This window comes from Macaca thibetana, chromosome 12, assembly GCF_024542745.1.
Source record: "Macaca thibetana thibetana isolate TM-01 chromosome 12, ASM2454274v1, whole genome shotgun sequence".
Classification (NCBI taxonomy): domain Eukaryota; kingdom Metazoa; phylum Chordata; class Mammalia; order Primates; family Cercopithecidae; genus Macaca; species Macaca thibetana.
In genome coordinates this window covers 23347677-23366957 of record NC_065589.1, presented here as the reverse complement: position 1 = coordinate 23366957, position 19281 = coordinate 23347677, and the positions used below count along the sequence as shown (strand labels likewise).

The 19281-nt window shown below is 52.3% G+C and overlaps 1 protein-coding gene and 1 pseudogene across 3 annotated transcripts; both read left to right on the top strand.

Moving 5' to 3' along the window:
• Positions 1–896: 896 nt before the first annotated feature.
• LOC126933014 (tubulin alpha-1D chain-like) lies at positions 897–3451 on the top strand (annotated as a pseudogene). Its single transcript, XR_007718391.1, has 3 exons — positions 897–1032; positions 1479–1648; positions 2478–3451. The product of XR_007718391.1 is annotated as a tubulin alpha-1D chain-like (transcript).
• A 7813-nt stretch (positions 3452–11264) lies between these two features.
• Positions 11265–18868, top strand: DNAJB2 (DnaJ heat shock protein family (Hsp40) member B2). Of its 2 annotated transcripts, XM_050752446.1 has the most exons (10): positions 11265–11452; positions 11730–11830; positions 12534–12643; positions 13662–13715; positions 13883–14005; positions 14795–14887; positions 15091–15193; positions 15377–15447; positions 16601–16804; positions 17960–18868. In XM_050752446.1, exons 2-10 carry the CDS (start codon positions 11766–11768, stop codon positions 17968–17970), a joined length of 834 nt encoding a protein of 277 aa, XP_050608403.1. In that variant the 5' UTR covers positions 11265–11452; positions 11730–11765; the 3' UTR covers positions 17971–18868. The 2 variants fall into 2 exon arrangements, with proteins under 2 accessions (XP_050608403.1, XP_050608402.1); XM_050752445.1 differs by having other exon boundaries at positions 16601–18868.
• Positions 18869–19281: the final 413 nt, after the last annotated feature.

The following is a 19281-nucleotide window of genomic DNA, read 5'->3' as shown; positions in this document are numbered from 1 at the left end:
TGATAGGCTGGAAGCGGTGGCTCACACCTATAATCCCAGCACTTTGGGAAGCCAAGGCAGGTAGACTGCTTGACCCCAGGAGTTTAAGACCCCCCTGGGAAAGATGGCGAGACCTGTCTCTACAGAAAAATTTAAAACTTAGCCAGGCATGGTGGTGCATGCCTGTAGTCCCAGCTACTCGGGAGGCTGAGACAGGAGGATCCCTTGAGCCCAGGAGTCCAAGCCTGCTACAGTGAACTATGATCACATCACTGTACTCTGGGTGACAAAGTGAGATTCTGTCTCAAGAGAAAAAGAAAAGAATAATGTGATGAACAGCAGCTGTCAAGCTTGAGAAATAGAATCTGTCTCCAATTGCATCTATCTGCTTCCCCTGCCAGAGAGCACCATTATTCCAAATTTGGAGCTAATGTCTCGTGTACTTTATCTTTGTACTATTTTCCCTTGCTTCCCTCACCAATGACTCCTAATTTCTTTCTGGACACTGGGGGTTGATTATCTTGCACTTCTAGATTCATTTGATCACTTCAGCGTTCCTCACTGAGACAGGCACTGAGCAAGAGTCTATAATCTCAGAACTGCCCACATCTTCTGCTTCCCCCAAGGATTTTGGCCCAGCCCCTACAGCCAATGCCTGTTGCTCCTCAATGCCACCAGTAAATGCTTAGACGCAGGAGGTGAGGCAAGCAGAGTAGAGTCCAGGAACCTTGGCCCTCAGTCAAAGAGCCACTCAAGGAAGGCAGGCAGGAACCATGTCCAGGCATGATGTTTCCCTCTGTGAAGGCCATTCTCTGCCCTTTGCCCACTCAGTGTGAGTGCATCTCAGTCCATGTAGGGCAGGCTGGTGTGCAGTTGGCAATGCCTGCTGGGAGCTCTACTGCCTGGAACATGGGATTCAGCCTGATGGGCAGATGCCCAGTGACAAGACCATCAGGGGAGGGGATGACTCCTTCAACACCTTTTTTAGTGAAACTGGGGCTGGGAAACATGTGCCCCAGGCAGCGTTTGTGGATCTGGAGCCTGCTGTGATCGGTGAGTGATGATCAGTCCCAGCCATGACCTTGTCCCTGGGTACCTCAGCAAGTCCTACTCCATAACTGCAGAGCATGGCATTTGTGGTGTAGCTTCCCAGGTGCTGCAGCCAATTAGAACTCCAGATGTACAGAATCACTGTTACTCAGCTCCTGAGTCTGTAGGCCACTGCACATCCCTTTCCTTATTGTAATCCCAAAAACACATCAGGAGATCAAGCAGTCTCTACTAAAAAATACAAAAAACACATCCTGTAAACAGGTAATAGCAGGAGCTTGCTGAATGCAGCACTGCAATGCAGCCTGGGTGACAGAGCGAGACTCCGGATCCAAACAGGTAATAGCAGCAGCCTGAATGCAGCCTGAATGCAGAACCTGGGAGCTGGTGACCCCACTCCCTTCGGGTACCCTGGGGCTCCAGCAGCTGTATCGCAAAGGGAGGTAGAGCCCAAAACTCTGCCCATTGCGATGAAGTTTGAACGGGTACATACTGCCAGATCTTTTATCCAGAGCAGCTCATCACAAGCAAGGAAGATGCTGCCAATAACTATGCCCGAGGCCACTACACCACTGGGAAGGAGCTCATCGACCTGGTACTGGACCGGATTCAGAAGCTGGTGAGGAAAGGGCTGAGGGCTGGGGCAGGGGGAGTGAATCTGAATTCCTGTTGTGAGGTAGTCTGGACACCAGATTGGGGAAGGACAGCTTCAGCCTCTGGGAGAAACACACAGGATCAGGACCAATGAGGAGAGGTCCTGCACTCTGATCAGGGGGGCCAACTGTAGCTTCCAGCCTGGAGCTGGGGTCCCCTGCATCTCTGAAGTGGCTGGCCTGGTGCTAGGCAGGGTGTCCATTAAGGCAAACATGTTGATGGGCTGCCTGGCCAAGTTGTGGGGGTCCATAAGCATTCCCAGGATACCACCTTGTGTTACAAGGATGTGGGCGGAAGTCCCTGTGAAAGGCAGAGATTCAAAGAATGTCAGCCCAAAGCCTCTATGATTGGCCTTGACTTTTACAAAGGATGGGGATGAGGTTCCTGGATTGTTGTTCTTAGTAGAGAAGCCCTCTAGAAACATCCAAAGTTAAATCAGTGGGGCATGGATATGATGGTGGGTGGAGTTGGCAAGTTATGACAACAAGATGAGGAAGCCCTGGAGTCCTGCGCACTGGTCAGCCTAGACAGCCAACTCCACCCACCATCATACCCCTCTTTTCCAGCATACAACAGAGCTCTGTGTTAAGGACCTCAGGAGATTTCAGAGGAAGAGGGACAGGGAGGAGAAAGGGTGGGCCCTGGGCCCTCTCTATGAGCATCTCTTTTGTGCTCTTGGAAAAGTCTTCCAAGGAGTTCGTGAAACTTTTGGGAATTTAAAACAGCACAGTTGGTTCTTTCCTGTCCATCAGCTGTGCTCCATGCCCCACATTTCCCCTCCCCTCCCTATCTAGGCTGACCAGTGCACAGGACTTCAGGACTTCCTGGTATTCCACAGCTTTGGCGGGGGCACTGGCTCTGGCTTCACCTCACTCCTGATGGAACGGCTCTCTGTTGACTATGGCAAGAAATCCAAGCTGGAATTCTCCATCTACCCAGCCCCCCAGGTGTCTACAGCCGTGGTCGAGCCCTACAACTCTATCCTGACCACCCACACCACCCTGGAGCACTCAGACTGTGCCTTCATGGTGGACAACGAAGCAATTTATGACATCTGCCGCCGCAACCTAGACATCGAGCGCCCAACCTACACCAACCTCAATCGCCTCATTAGCCAAATAGTTTCCTCCATCACAGCTTCTCTGCGCTTTGACAGGGCCCTCAATGTGGACCTGATGGAGTCCTAGATCAACCTGGTGCCCTACCCTCACATCCACTTCCCCCTGGCCACCTATGCACCAGTCATCTCTGCAGAAAAGGCATACCACGAGCAGCTGTCGGTGGCAGAGATCACCAATGCCTGTTTTGAGCCTGGACGGTGAAGTGTGATCCCCGACTCGGCAAGTACATGGCCTGCTGCCTACCGTACCATGGAGACATGGTGCCCAAGGATGTCAACGCTGCCATTGCCACCATCAAGACCAAGAGCAGCATTCAGTTTGTGGACTGGTGCCCCACAGGCTTCAAGGTTGGTATCAACTACCAGCCTCCCACTGTGGTGCCTGTGGGTGACCCGGTAAGGTGCAACGTGCCATGTGCATGCTGAGCAACACAACAGCCATTACCGAGGCCTGGGCCCGCCTGGACCACAAGTTCGACCTGATGTATGCCAAGAGGGTGTTTGTGCACTGGTATGTGGGTGAGGGTATAGAGGAAGGTGAGTTCTCTGAGGCCCATGAGGATATGACTGCCCTGGAGAAGGATTACAAGGAGGTGGGCATGGATAGCTTAGTGGGGGGGAGGAAAAGAAGTGGGGGATGAGTACTAGGGGAATATTGCCTGTCTGTCCTACATAAAGTGCTGTGGCCTTATTGTCTCACGAATGTCTTTTTCTCTTGGGAAAAACCATGTGGGGAGGGCTTCTTCTCCATGAGAGGTAGGAACACTGGTGTCTTAGCCTCTATTCCCCAGAAAGCAGATCTGATTTTAGATTTCATTACAGAGTGCAATTACAGCGAACAGAATGGGGGCCAAGGGAAGTAAGGCACAGAAGGAGGAAGAATTCACCCTAGAGAAAATGCAGCTGAATAAATGGCATCTCAGAACCATCCTTGGGTGAGTGGGCAGGTGAGGGCTGGGGGTGGGGTTTATGCACTGGCTCTGTTCTTCCACTGGTTAAACCTTCGCCCCATCCAGCATTAACTCCCCTGCACTGGTGGATTACACACACTTCGGCTGTAGAGTCATCAGGAAACCCTGGGCGAGGAGGAGGTGCTGTTAAGTTGAACATATGTGAAGTCGGTGGGACCCCACATGGAGCTGCAACAAGAGCCCAGTGAGGCCAGGAGGATCCGAAGTGATCCTTAAAGTAATCTAGTGCCCGCTAGCCCCTCCTGAGATCTGGAGGCTTGTCTTCTCCAGGCAGGAGTTTGGGGTAATAGAGAGCCCTGATACTGGAGTTGGTTGAGGCAGAAGAATGGTGCAGTGGCAGCCACAAAGGGAGAATGGCTTGTAAAGGTAGGACTGTAAGGGTAGAGATTACCTCCCAGTAATCTCTGTCAACACTCACCACTTTCTTTTTTTTTTTCAGATGGAGTTTTGCTCTTGTTGTCTAGGCTGGAGTCCAATGGCACGATCTCGGCTCACTGCAACCCCTGCCTCCCAGGTTCAAGCAATTCTCCTGCCTCAGCCTCCCAAGTAGCTGAGATTACAGGCTAATTTTATGTTTTTAGTAGAAACAGGGTTTCACCATGTTGGTCAGACCGGTCTCCAACTCCTGACCTCGGGTGATCCACCAGCCTCGGCCTCCCAGAGTGCTGGGATTAAGGGGTGAGCCACTGTGCCCGGCCCTGACACTCACCACTTTTTGATAAAAACAGTTGACCTTTTATCAGTCCTGTGGCATTATGCATGCACAGCTTCCCACCTCCACTTCCAAACAGATGGCAAACTTTAAATCCTAAGGCTGAGTGAGGCAAGAGAATCGTTTGAGCCCAGGAGGCAGAGGTCGCAGTGAGCTGAGGTAGTGCCACTGCACTCCAGCCTAGGCGACAGAGCCAGACTCCATCTCAAAAAATAAATACAATACAATACAACAATACAATACAATACAATACAATACAATACAATACAATACAATACAATACAATACAGTACAATACAATACAATTTTTGTAAGGACAGGATCTCACAATGTTGTCCTGGCTGGTCTCGAACTCCTGGGCTCAAGCAATTCTCCCACCTTGGCCTCCCAAAATGTTGAGATTACAAACATGAGCCACTATGCCTTGCTAAAAGGGCTGGCTTTTAAATCTCCATATATTTGACTTATGTGTCTTTCTATCAACTGCTTTCAAACTTGGGAAGGGAAGAGGTGTTACTCTGGGAGCCCTTCATACCCCAAGAAATAGCCATCATTTAGTGAGCATCTACTATGTGCTACGTCCTGTATCCATACAATCTTGTTTAATTCTGAGGTTAGTACAGTTATTACACCCACTGGAACAGAAGCTCTCAGACAGGCCTTGGACTGTTTTTCATTGTTCTCATTACCCCAGTTGCCTGGCATATTAGATGATTAATATTTGTTGGATGAACTTGTTCAATGAATGCCTATTTTATAGATGTGGAGACTGAGACTCAAAGACTCGCCCAAGGTGATAAATGGAGGAGTCGGGATTCAAACCCAGGTTAGCCTGTGCCAAATCACATGTTGCTCCCCCACCTTTTTCTTAGGTGCCCCCACTTCCTGCCCACAGTGATTCTAGGCACCCCTCCAGACGCCACCTCTTCTGAGCCTGCCAGGTCCCCAGTGCCCAGACAGTGACTCAGGTGCCTCAGGGGCAGGGAGCGGGTGACGCTTCACACTGCCCTGCCCAGGCTCTGGGAAGGAGAGCATTGATGTAGAGGGGAGAGTCCCAGCTTCTGGGTCTGAATGGGGGTAGAGGCTTCTTTGGGGCCAGGTTTTGGGGCTATCAGTGCCCTTTGGAAAACATCCCCCAACATCTCCTAGGAGGTGGTGAGGGCCTGGGAGAGGCCAGGATTGGGGGTGGGGAGGGAGGTGAGCTCTTCACCTGCCAAGATGGCTACGGATCCAGAGAGGCAGCTCATCTCCCTTCCTGTCTGCTGAACCAGCCAGCCCACCCTGGGTGGTTATATAGCTATCTCCCTGACGTCTTCCTGCTAGTAATACTCTGCTGGCAGGCCCTGGCAGGCCTGGGTTGGACTGGGCGTGGGTGTGGAGAGGTGGCAACCCAGACCTCCTGGGGCAGCTGGGAGCACCACCCAGCTTGGCTCCTGGGGACTCCCTCAGTGCAGGGGAAATGCTTTCATCCCTGACACTTCTAAAGCCAAAGTACAATTGCCTTCTGCAGGCAGACAAAAGAGACAGGCTCCCAAGCTCAGATTCTACCCAACAAATTTATTCCCTGGTCTCTGATGTGTCAGGAACATGCCTGGCTTCAAAGCTGTGTTGTCACCATTCCCTCCTTCTGGAACGCCACCTCCCCCTGCTTGTCTCAATGTTGCCATTCCTTCCAGCTTAGGTCACAGCCATCCAGAACCTACCCAGCCCCAGGGAGCTCTCTCTTCTGGATTCTTTCAGCATCTACCTCTGTCTCTATTTTTCATTTGGCGCTTGGCATGGGCTTCCTTGTATGATAGCACTTGGCTTCTTGTCAATGTCTTATTTCCCCCAACTCAATTTTTAACAATCAGTATGAATTTGAACAGTTATTAGGTGCATATGCTTCAGAATTCGAAAAGTATCAGAGAGATTTAGGAACAAGAAAAATAAGTCTCTTTCATCTTGTTCCGCTCTTGGCAGCCACCACTGTTAATGTTTTTGTTAGTGTTTCCTTCCAGAGATGTCTACATATGTATAGGTTGAATATCCCTTATCTGAAATGTTTGGGAACAGAAGTGTTTAGGATTTCAGATTTTTTCAGATTTTGAAATATTTGTGCATACATAATGAAATATCCCAAATATCTTGGGACTGAAACCCAAGTCTAAATATGAAATTTACTTACGTTTCATATACACCTGATACACATTGCGTGAAGAGAATGTTGTATAATGTTTTAAATATTTGTTTTGTTTTGTTTTTTGAGATGGAGTTTCGCTCTTGTTGTCCAGGCTGGAGTGCAATAGTGTGATCTTGGCTTACTGCACCTCTGCCTTCCAAGTTCAAGTGATTCTCCTGTCTCAGCCTCCCGGGTAGCTGGGATTACACGCGGCTGCCACCATGCCCAGCTAATTTTTGTATTTTTAGTAGAGACAGAGTTTCATCATGTTGGCCAGGCTGGTCTCAAACTCCTGACCTCAGGTAATCCTCCCGCCTTGGCCTCCCAAAGTGCTGGAATTACAGGCCTGAGCCATTGAGCCCGGACTATGTTTTAAATAATTTTGTGCATGAAACAGTTTGTGTATATGAGGTCAGGTATGGAATTTTCCACTTGTGGCATCATGTCAGGTACTCAAAAAGTTTTGGATTTTTGAACATTTCAGATTTTGGGTTTTTGGAGTAGGGATGCTCCATCTGTACTACCATGCTTGTATGCACATTCAGTATACACTTTGTTCTACACCTTGTTTTTTCACTTAATAATAAATCTGGAAGATGGTCCATATGAATACCGTTAGCTATGCCTCATTCTATTTGGTCACAATATAATATTCCATCATATATCATACCAACACTTGTTTTACCAGTCTGCTATTAATGGATATTTAGATTGTTTCCAATCTTTTGCTATTAAAAAGAATGCTGCAACACTTGTATTTTTTTTTTTCATGTATAACCATACATTCTTAGAATTGAGATTTCTGGGTCAAAGATTATGCATTTTAAATCTTGCTCTCTTTAGAAGTCACACCAGGTCGGACACGGCGGCTCACGCCTGCAATCCCAGCTACTCGGGAGGCTAAGCAGGATAATTGCTTGAACCCAGGCAGCAGAGGTTTCAGTGAGCCAAGATTGCACCATTGCACTCCAGCCTGGGCAACAAGAGCGAAATTCTGTCTCAAAAAAAAAGTCACACCAAATTACCCACCCTCCCACTACCAATCTATAAGAAGGCCTGTGCCCTCAGCCTTGCCCATACAATGTATTCAACTTTTTGGTCTTTGTCAATCATCCAATAAGAGAAACAAAGTATTTTGTTGGGGCCATGTGCTCAGGTGTGGTGGCTCTGGCCTATAATCCCAGCACTTCGGGAAGCCGAGGCAGGTGGATCATCTGAGGCCAGGAGTTCGAGACCAGCCTGGCCAACATGGTGAAAATCCGTCTCTACAAAAAACACAAAAATTACGGGCACATGCCTGTACTCCCAGCTACTTGGGAGGCTGAGGCAGGAGAACTGCTTGAACCTGGGAGGTTGCAGTGAGCCAAGATAGTGCCATTGCATTCGAGTCTGGGTGGCAGAGCAAGACTCCACCTCAAAAAACAAAACAAAGAAAACCAACCCCCCCAAAACCCCAAAGTATTTTGCTGTAGCTTTATTATTATTATTCTTTTAAAATTTATTATTATTTAGATGGAGTTTCACTCTTGTCGCCCAGGCTGGAGTGCAATGGCATGATCTTGGCTCACTGCAACCTCCGCCTCCTGGATTCAAGTGATTTTCCTGTCTCAGCCTCTCGAGTAGCTGGGATTACAGGCATACACCGCCACACCGGGCTACTTTTTGTATTTTTGTTTGTTTGTTTTTTTTTTTGAGACGGAGTCTCGCTCTGCCGCCCAGGCTGAAGTGCAGTGGCCGGATCTCAGCTCACTGCAAGCTCCGCCTCCCGGGTTCTCGCCATTCTCCTGCCTCAGCCTCCCGAGTAGCTGGGACTACAGGCGCCGCCACCTCGCCCGGCTAGTTTTTTGTATTTTTTAGTAGAGACGGGGTTTCACCGTGTCAGCCAGGATGGTCTCGATCTTCTGACCTCGTGATTCGCCCGTCTCGGCCTCCCAAAGTGCTGGGATTACAGGCTTGAGCCACCGCGCCTGGCCTACTTTTTGTATTTTTAGTAGAGACAGGTTTTCACCATATTGGCCAGGCTGGTCTCAAACTCCTGACCTCAGGTGATCCACCCGCCTTGGTCTCCCAAAATGCTGGGATTACAGGCATGAGCCACCATGCCTGGCCTGTTGTAGCTTTGGTTTACGTTTTTTTCTGTGAACGAGATTGAGCATCTTTTCATATGTTTAAAAGCCAGTATTTCCTCTCCTGTGAGCTGCCTGTCCCTTTGTCCATTTAAAAATGGCATTGTCTTTTATTAGTTGGGATTTCTTTGTGGACAAAGGAAATTAAACCTTTGTCTGCTAGATGTGTTCCATATAATTTCCCTCGGTTGTCATTTGTCTATGTCCTATCCCCTTGAGCACAGAGACTGGAATTTAAGCTTCTTTATATTCTTATTTTATTTATTTATTTATTTTGAGACGGAGTTTCTCTCTTGTTGCCCAGGCTGGAGTGCAATGGCACCATCTTGACTCACCGCAACCTCTGCCTCCCGGGTTCAAGTGATTCTCCTGCCTCAGCCTCCCGAGTAGCTGGGATTACAGGCATGCACCACCACCCTGGTTAATTTTGTATTTTTAGTAGAGACAGGGTTTCTCCATGTTGGTCAGGCTGGTCTTGAATTCCCGACCTCAGGTGATCCACCCACCTCGGCCTCGCAAAGTGCTGGGATTACAGGCGTGAGCCACCGCGCCCTGCTATATTCTTATTCTTAATATAACAAGACATACACGGTAGGTGCTAGACAAATGTCTGTTGGGACGGCAGAGTAAGAAGAAAAAGGCAGAGATCTGGAAAATCTGGAGTGACTTAACCCAATCACTCTTTCCTCTTATACCAAGGCTAACTCTTAGTCTTTGTGTCAGTCAGGACTCTTGTAAAGAGCAGAAGCTAACTGGCAAATTGTTTCAAGTTCGCTGCCCCCAACAATTACAGAGATATCGGATGGCACTGGAATCAATGCAAAGGCCAGCAAACAAGGGTCAGCAATCAGACAGGCACCCAGGGAAGCTGGGCAGCCAGCACCACACTCAAGGTTGGGCACAGGACAGCCTGTGTAGGAGACTCCTGTCCCCTCCACCCTCCGTAGTGATCCCCCTACTCTCCTCCCTCACCTGCGGCACTAGCACTGACATTTCCTCCTCCAGACACTAGAGGCCGCTGTTGGCCCCATCGCCTCCACCGCCGCCGCAGAAATGAATTCCTCAACCAGCCCTGCTTCTCCGTGACTTGCTCCAGATTCAAAGTCCCAGTTGAAGCATCCGATTGGCGGAGCTGATGTCTTCTGCCTGCAACCCTAGAGCCGAGTCAGGGAGAGCAAGCATTGGGGCTTTGTGGCAAATGGTGGCATGCTTCCCATTAGGGCCCGTGCGATGGGAATTCCCCAAATGTAGGCAGGAGGTTCTGATGGTGGGCGGCCAGGAAAACAGGACACTCACACCACCTTCTTCTCTTACGTCCGGCTCAAGCCCTTCTCGTTGGCGAAGTGTTTCTGGGTCCCCCAGCCTAAAGCACTTTTCTGGACTCACGTAACCATTATTGCTTGAGCCAATCACGATGCCAGCGAGGACCGCAGTAACACCTAATATGTACCATGTCTCATTTGACTTTCAAACAACCCTAGGCACTACCTATATTTAGTGAGAAAAAAAGAGTGCTCAGAGATTTTCCCAAGTCTCACAGTAATGCCAGGTTGTACTGTTTCCAAAGCCTTGGGTTTCCCAGCGGGCCACACTGATGGGCTGGTATCTTATCAAGTTCAAGCTCTGCAAAGGCAGTACTTGGGCCACATTCTTCTTTATACGGCCTGCAGCATCTTGAATGCAGAAAAATGCTCAGCTAACGCCTGTGGATTGGCCTGGATGGGATCAAGAGCAGGAGACAATTCTGGAAGGTTTCCTAACCCTCCCATGAGGCCTGAACCCAGGGAACATTTTGCAGTGGAATAGGCCTAGTCAGGATCAGTTTGGGAAGACTTGAACCTGGGGAATTCCGTTCTACTGTCCCCTTTACCTCACCTCCCCCAAATGTGTCCAAACTGTCAACAAGAGGTTTGCAGATGTTCATTATTTATTCATCCTACGGGTAGTTTTGAACCCCGACAGCTGCTCTAATAGACCAGTGAGAAAAAACACACAATTCCTGCCCCGTGAAATCGACATTCTAGTGGGTGAGGTGAATGGTAATAAAAAATAATCAAACCAATAAATGCTAATTTGTGGCTCTAAGAAGACTGATGAAGGAAATGCCACGAGATGCTGTAAAAGGCAGTTCTGACCTACTCAGGAAAGCCAGGGCAGCCTGCTGGGGGACCTGGGGCTGGAGCTGGGAGCTGAAGAAGGGGGAGGAGTTAGAATTGTGGTCGGGGGAGGGAGGGAGGAGTACGAGTCCTCGAGGTGGGTGAGTAAGCATGGATCATCGCTCATGTTTATAAGAAAGTGACAGAGGGACCTGGGGGCCGGGCGGCTTGTTTGTGGGCTGCCCCAGCTTCCGTGCGAGCAAAGTCTCGCCTGGATGGAGGCGGGGCAGCAGTCTCCCAGGTCCCAGCTGGGGCTGACGTCTTCCTGGTGCGTGCCCAAAATAGCTGGCTCCGCCCTCTTCTCCCGACAGCCCCTGCAGGCCCCCACCCCCGCCAGGGGACTGGCGGAGCGGGCCTTCTCCCGGTCTCTAGTAGTTTCCGCGCCGCTGACGCATGCCTGCGCGCACAGCTGGGCCGGGCGCGTCCTACGCAGCAGCCGCGAGCCGGGCTGCGGGTGCCAGACGGTTCCCGGCGGGGGGCAGGGGCGGGGCGCCGCAAGAGGCCGGGACTCCCGGCGGAGGAGGTGCAGCCGGGGGCCCGGGTCAGGCTGGGGGCCCTGGGTCGGACTGCTGGAGTTGGGGGGCCCCGATAGGGCTCCTGGGCCTGGGAGTCAAGATAGCTCTTGGCCCCGGCCTTCGGGGGCAGATAAGGCTGCGGGAGGGAGCCTAGTCACCGGCCGCAAGCAGAGCCTAGTGGGCTCCGCTTCCAACTGGGAGCGCCTCCCGCCACCCGGGGGGAGACTGCTGCAGCCACAGGGAGGGGCTCTTGGTTTTTTCCGCCTGACTCCTTCTCTCCTGCAGCCCCAAGGAGGCCCGCTTGACGATTGACCAGTTGCCATGGCATCCTACTACGAGATCCTAGACGTGCCGCGAAGTGCGTCTGCTGATGACATCAAGAAGGCGTAAGTGCCTCCGTGTGCAACAGAAAACCTCTCACCCTCCACCCGCCACCACCATGGGGCACTTCAGAGTGACACCTGTAGGTGTCTGAGGGAACCAGGTCCTTAGAAAGCCCTGGGGTGGGGGGCTTCCTCCGAGTGACACCTGCAGGGAGGAAAGAGACCCCTGGTAGAGTACAAGCAGAACGTCCAGAGAGTGAAGTAGTTAGTTCCGCTGGGAGCTGCACTGTGTTACGAGTTGTTCTCCAGTGGATCTTCCCCTCCTTCTTCTCCTCTCCCCTCCCCTCCCTTCCCCTCCCCCTTCCCCGTTCCCTCTTCCCTCTAGATTTGGGCATTCTCAGGCTGCAGTGCAAAGATGCCGAGGCTCTGTGAGGAGGAGGGGCCGGTGTCCCTGTACTCTTCGAGGCCACATGTGCCCCAAGCTTTGCAGCCCCAGTCCAGCGAGCCCTAGGGAGGGGCTAGGGATAGGCCTTCTCACCTTGGCATTGTATCCGCTTGTACACGTGGTCCCAGCACTGGTGGCAAATGAGAGAGGGTGGAACTTGATGAAAACATCACACAGAGGCAGCCTTAGCAGCTGGGGTGGACTGGGACACGGCGGTGAAAGGACAGTGATGGGCTAATGGGAAAACGGGTCGTTCTGTTCCTGGGTGGGAAGTGCCTGCATTTGTCCCCCAACCCGCTCCTCTGCACCCACTTTCTGCAGGTATCGGCGCAAGGCTCTCCAGTGGCACCCAGACAAAAACCCAGATAATAAAGAATTTGCCGAGAAGAAATTTAAGGAGGTGGCGGAGGCATATGAAGTGCTGTCTGACAGTAAGGGCCCGAATCAGGCAGGACCCAGCACATCACTCCCTACTTCATGCCCCAGCTCACATTTTCTTAAAGCAATGTCTCTGCCACCCTAGTTTCCTCTGTGCCTGACATTTAAGCTCCCCCTCCCACAGGGACAGCTCAGTATCTGCTCCCCAGAGTCTGGTAGGAGTGACTGGCATGAGACCTGCAAGGAGAAGGAAGCAGGGCAGGTAACTCATGTGAGCTGAGCCTCCTGCATGCCAGGCATTGGTGGGTGTCATCTCCATGAGTTCTCACAGCCGTCCTATGAGGCAGGTTCTATCACCCCCATATTACAGGCAAGGAAACTGAGGCTGAGAGAGGTGAAGTAACTTGCTCAAGGCCATGCAGAGCTGGAATATGAATCCAGGTCGGCCTTTTTATTGATTCATTCAAAATGTAATTCACTGAATGCTGACAGTGTCCGGCACTCTCTGGGTTCTGGGGAAACTGGAGGACAAGCAGGCACTGTCCTTGCCCAGAGGGGCAGGGAATACCAACACTCACCAGGCACACACACAGACAGTTACAACTTGTGAAGAGTATTCTAGAGGGAAGAAACAGGGCAGGTGGAGTGTTAGGGAATAACGTGCACCTGCTTTTGTTCTGGTGGTTGTAGAAGGCCTCTCTTAGGAGGTGACATTTAGGCTAAGCCCTGGTGAATAATAATGTAGTAATCATTAGCTAACATTTATTGAACACTTCCTATGTGTCAGGCACTGGTAGGCAGTTTACGTGGATGGTCTCATTTGATCTTTGCTACAACCCTGTGCGTTAAGTGCTGTGATGACAGCCATTTTCCAGATGAGAAGAGGTCGGCTGTGTGAAAGGCTGAGTTGCTGCCTAAACCTATGGCAGGGGTGCCATGGGTCCCCTTCTGTGCCTGCCTTCCCCTGCCAAGTGTCAGAGTGTCAGTCTCTGGACAATCCTTTGAGCGTCCTAGCCTGGAAGGGGAGGCCATCCCAGAGGGAGGGTGAAATCATCTGGTCTCTTTTTGCAGAGCACAAGCGGGAGATTTACGACCGCTATGGCCGGGAAGGGCTGACGGGGACAGGTAGGTGGAGTGACGAGGTCCAGGAATGGAGGTGGGGCAGGGAGGAGAGGGGCAGGGCAGATTCTTGCAGTGGAGGCTTTCTCAGACTCCTGGCCATGCCTTAGGTGAGGTCCCCAGCTCAGGGCAGGATGCATGCCCTAAGCTCTCTCCTTATCCTGCCTTTCCAGGAACTGGCCCATCTCGGGCAGAAGCTGGCAGTGGTGGGCCTGGCTTCACCTTCACCTTCCGAAGCCCCGAGGAGGTTTTCCGGGAATTCTTCGGGAGTGGAGACCCTTTTGCAGAGCTCTTTGGTGAGTGGACGCCGGAAGCCTCTGAATGGCTCAAATTCCCCTTCCAGGCCTGTCCTTCCATCATTTGGGAGGCCCTGAGGTAGAAGGCTGAGAGGGGATGGGAATGCCATGGACAGAAGATTTTGTGGAGCTGGGTCCAGTGAGAGCTGGGACAGAACCATACATGTGCCAGAACCCCCGTGATCCAACAGTGACACTTCACAGACTCACTTTATTAAATGACAACGACAATAATACGCTGTTAGACCTCTACAGTAAGAGCTGTGAAGGCAAGACTCAAAGCATCTTGTTAACAATATTATTATTATTACCTATAAAACAGATACTGGTATTTTTTAATGATTGATATGTGCCAAATATTTTACATTCCCTAATTCTCTAGTGAACCCTGAGAGGTGGGCAATTTTATCTCCATTTGCAGATGAGAAAACCAAGGCACAGCCAATAGCTCAGAGTCACATAGCACATGGCAGAGCTGGACTCCTAGCTGTGTCTGCCTGTCATCGCGTCATGATGATTTGCCTGTACTGAAAGAGCCATCTGTCCTCCATCCCTCTGCCCCCTCCTTCCTTCCTTTATTCTTTATTGTGGACAGAATTAACTAGTGAGCGTCTTCGAATTCAACATTAAAAAGGAATTTAATTATAAATAAGCCCAACTAAAAAGCGGAAAAGAAAAACCCTACCCAGTTGCTTAGCATTTATACTTCCAGACTTAACAGCAGGGCTCACACACTTTTGGGGGGAAATGTCATTACCAGAGGATTGCTAATCTGTTTACTTGTTGCAGATGACCTGGGCCCCTTCTCAGAGCTTCAGAACCGGGGTTCCCGACACTCAGGCCCTTTCTTTACCTTCTCTTCCTCCTTCCCTGGGCACTCTGGTAAGTTTTGCCCCTTCCCACTTTTGCAAGCTCCGATTCCTGGAACCCTTGGACTGAGCTTGTTGCTTTTCCAAGCCTGTCTCCTGTGTTGGGAGCCCTGCCTCCAGCAGCCCTGCGAGGAGGCCTGGCGCCTCGGTGACCACGATAGGCAGCGCAGTCTTCTTCTAACCACCTCTCCTCCTCCTCCCTTGTCCCAATGCCAGATTTCTCCTCCTCATCTTTCTCCTTCAGTCCCGGGGCTGGTGCTTTTCGCTCTGTTTCTACGTCCACCACCTTTGTCCAAGGACGCCGCATCACCACACGCAGGTAAGAGCTCCTTCTGGGGCCATAGAGGTGTAAGAGGTCTGCTGGGTAGCTGTATTCAAATAGAAAATTGGCTCCTTGAGGGCAGGCCCCAGTCTGCACTCTCTACTGCGGTGGCCAGAACTGTGACCAGCACCTGCAGGAGTCCATCACTGCTCGTTGCCTGAACTGTGCTATCTCTCACAGAATCATGGAGAACGGGCAGGAGCGGGTGGAAGTGGAGGAGGATGGGCAGCTGAAGTCAGTCACAATCAATGGTGAGGAGTGGCTCCACCACCCAGCCCCTGGCGGGAAGCCCCAGCCCCAACCTCAGCAGCCTCCTCCCCAAACTGCTGCTCTCTGAACTCGCTTGGGGCTTGGGAGGGAGTGGCAACAGGCCAGACTGGTAGGATCAGAGATGGCAATGCTGGGAAGGGGGCGGAGGAGTCTCACGAAGCCATCGCCGTCACTGTGAGTGGGGTGCCTTACATTTGCAAAGCACTTTACTATTTTTAAAGCACTTCCAGATATACGATATCCTCTGTATTCTTCAAGCATCTGGGGGAGTACACAGGGCAGATGGTATCCACTCAGTTTTAGTGTGGGGAGCCTGAGCTGCAGCATAGTTAAATGACCCTAACTTCCAAGTAGCCCAGGCTCAAGACTCTTTTCTTCCAAGTAAGGGGAAGGGCCAGGAGTCAAACTCAGGACGCATGATTCCCGGAGCAGAACTGTCTCTGCAACACCTTGCTGTGCAGGACCGTCACCATAGCTCACCTTTCCTGCCTGCTGACTCCGAGCACTGTGCACCAAGCCCTTTACATGGGCTGACGTATTTAATCAGTGGAACAATTTGAGTATGAAGGCACTATCATTTCCATTTTCTTTTTCTTTTTTTCTTTTTTTTTGAGACAGGGTCTTGCTTTGGTGCCCAGCCCAGCACGATTATGGCTCACTACAGCCTCGACCTCCTCAGCTCAAGCAGTCCTCCCACTTCAGCCCCTCGTGTAGCTGGGACTACAGGCGTGTGTTACCATGCCCAGCTAATTTTTAAATATTTTGTAGAGTTGGGGTCTCACTATGTTGCCCAGGCTAGTCTCGAACTTTTGGGCTCAAGTGATCCTTCTACCTCAGCCTCCCAAAGTGTTGGGATTACAGGCATGAGCCACTGTGCCCGGCCATCATTCCCACTTTCTAGATGAGAAAAGGGAGGGGTAGGGATATTGAGTGACTTGCCCAAGGGTAGGAGCTCCTACCTGGTAGAGCTGAATACTTCCCTGTGCTCAAAATCACAACCCTAGGTGCCAAAATGCATGTGTGCCAATTCCAAATGAGAGACTCTTAAGTGGTCAAGGTCGTTACTGTGTGAGGCAACCTGGCAGTAATACCCCGGCTCAGGTTGGGGCCTCATGGTGGCTGTGACTCTTGCAGGTGTCCCAGATGACCTGGCACTGGGCTTGGAGCTTAGCCGTCGCGAGCAGCAGCCGTCAGTCACTTCCAGGTCTGGGGGCACTCAGGTCCAGCAGACCCCTGCCTCATGTCCCTTGGACAGCGACCTCTCTGAGGATGAGGACCTGCAGCTGGCCATGGCCTACAGCCTGTCAGAGATGGAGGCAGCTGGGAAGAAACCCGCAGGTGGGCGGGAGGCACAGCACCGACGGCAGGGGCGGCCCAAGGCCCAGCACCAAGATCCAGGCTTGGGAGGGACCCAGGAGGGTGCGAGGGGTGAAGCAACCAAACGCAGCCCATCCCCAGAGGAGAAGGCCTCTCGCTGCCTCATCCTCTGACCACCAGGCCCAACCTGACCTGATCCAGGTCTTGACTGGGGGTCTGGCTCACTGTGGGAAGAGCAGAGGGGAGTATCCTGAGTTGTAGGAACTGCTTTGCAACTCCATGCTCCCTCCACGAGTTTCCCTCCCAGGCCCCCCGCACCCCACTGTGGACTTGGGATTTGCTGTGCTCAGCCCAGGACTGATAGGTCCCTGGTGAAACCCAGGGTGGGGGGTGTCAGGACAGTGGAAGGGCCCGAGGAGCCAGGTTGCATTTATTGGATGGGAAGCTCCAAGGGGCATTAGTGGTTTGGGCTGGGCCTTTTGTGCCCAGGTCCTCTGCCACCTGTGTTGCTGATGGTGTCAAGGAAGGAGGACTTGGCCTAGGGTTGTCTGAGCCGGAGCCGGCAGCTCCACTGGGGAGCAGCGCAGGCGGAGTGGAGCCTCCTGCTCTCCTGGTCAAGCTGCAGACCCCCAACCCTGGTTTCTGTGCCATGTTGTGCTCTGACTGTCTCTGTTGCTTCTCTTCTGGTGTTGCTTCTCCTCCCTCCCATTCTCTCTGCAACTCCCTGCGGGCCGCATCGCTTGCTTTCACTGCCGTCTGGCTAGGACTCCCTTCTTCCTTCCTTCCCCGAGAAGGCCTCAATGTGGCGAGGAAGATGCTGGGGCCGGTAGGGCTGTGAGGTCTTCTGGGGAGGCTAGCTGGGTGGGGCGGGAGCCTCTCAGCTGTCCGGATTCAGAACTGGAGCCCACTCCTCCTCCCTTCTTCCCGTTGCCTCAGCCTGCCCTCACCCTCAGGACTAGGCAGAGGTGAGGCTGGCTCACTCTGAAGAGGTGGGATAGGACCAGGGGGAACCAGGAGGGAGGCCTAGGTGGGAACTGCACCCATACTGCTTCCCTACCATACATCAGGGCTCAGGGAGAGGCCATGCGGCCAGCCCAGGTCTGCATGCTGAGCCCCATCCTCCACAGCTTGCCGCTGATGCTCTCTCCTGTCACCCCGCCCCCGCTCTCTCCCCAGATGTGTTCTGAGCTGGATGCCGGGATCCAGAATCGCTGCACAGTTCCAACAGGACAGCGCCCTCCCCCATGTGCTGGGAGGGGACCCTCCATTTCTCCCCCTCACCCATGCTGAGTGTAGAGCTGGGGCCTGGGTAGTGGGTGGGGGCCGGGTGGGAGGCGGCAGTAGTCTTAGCCTGTGCACTCTCTTCCTTGGGTGTTTCGTGCTGGCTCCTGGGAACTACAAATCCCAGAGTGCGGTGCGCCCGGCCTCATTTCTGATAGATCCCGCTTGGGGGAGGTGGTGCGTGGTTACTGAGCTGTGCATCTTGGGACATGTAGTAGCCCAGGTCGGCTTGTCACTCGCTGTGAGATGGGGAGATTTTGTCTTTTGATTTATCCCTGGAGGGCTGGCAGGGTTGTAGATGAAGGAGGAATGATCTGAGCATTGGTTCCCCTGACACATCTTGCTAGCCCCAGGGTTAGAGTGGGCAGGGCAGAGCCGTGCAGCACCTGGGAGAGGTTCCTTTCCCATGGGCAGCCTGGGGTCCCAGGAACAAGCCAGGGCGAGTAGCATGTCCGCCTGAGCAGAGTGTGGCCCCAGAAAGCTGAGGAGTGTGGGTGGCAGAGAGCTTTGAGGGCAAGGCCACCCGCAGGGGCGTGTGTGTGGCGGGGCTTGGCATGTGATGGCAGCTCCAGGCATGCTGCTGCTTGTATGGCTTTCTTTGGCCTCTGACCCTGCTGCCCGTTCTTTCCAACATCACAGATGAGCCGCCTCTCCTCCTCCCTGCCTGGGGATCCCGGTGGCCAGGGAGGGGAGTGGTGGAGCTAGCCGCCGTTAACACTGAGCCTCAGAGACAAACCAAAACCAGCTGGGCTGAGCTCAGATCCAGGGGGAAATGCTGGAAGTCAATAAAACTGAGTTTTGAGAGCTCGGTGGCATGTTGTGTTCTTGTGTTCCTACTTTCTGGAGTGGCCCAGGAGGGCCTCTAAGGGACAGTGGGTGACACTTCAGGCCTCACACCTCCCTTTATGCCCCTACAGCTAGAGGTGCAGGCCTTGCCAGTTGAAGGCAGAAGTGCCCTCTTTGACCAGGCTGCCTTCCCCAAGTATGTTATGGAACACCAGGCAATGCTCCATTCTTTCCTGTCACCTCTTGGGGGCCCACAACCAGCTTTCTCTAGCAGCTGATGCTGCCCTTATGAGGGGCCTCACCCCTTAGCACTTCACAGCACAGCTAGGACCATACTCAGTTAAGACTTAACTGAGGCCGGGTACGATGGCTCATGCTTATAATCTTAGGACTTTGGGAGGCTGAGGCGGGCAGATCACTTGAGGGCAGAA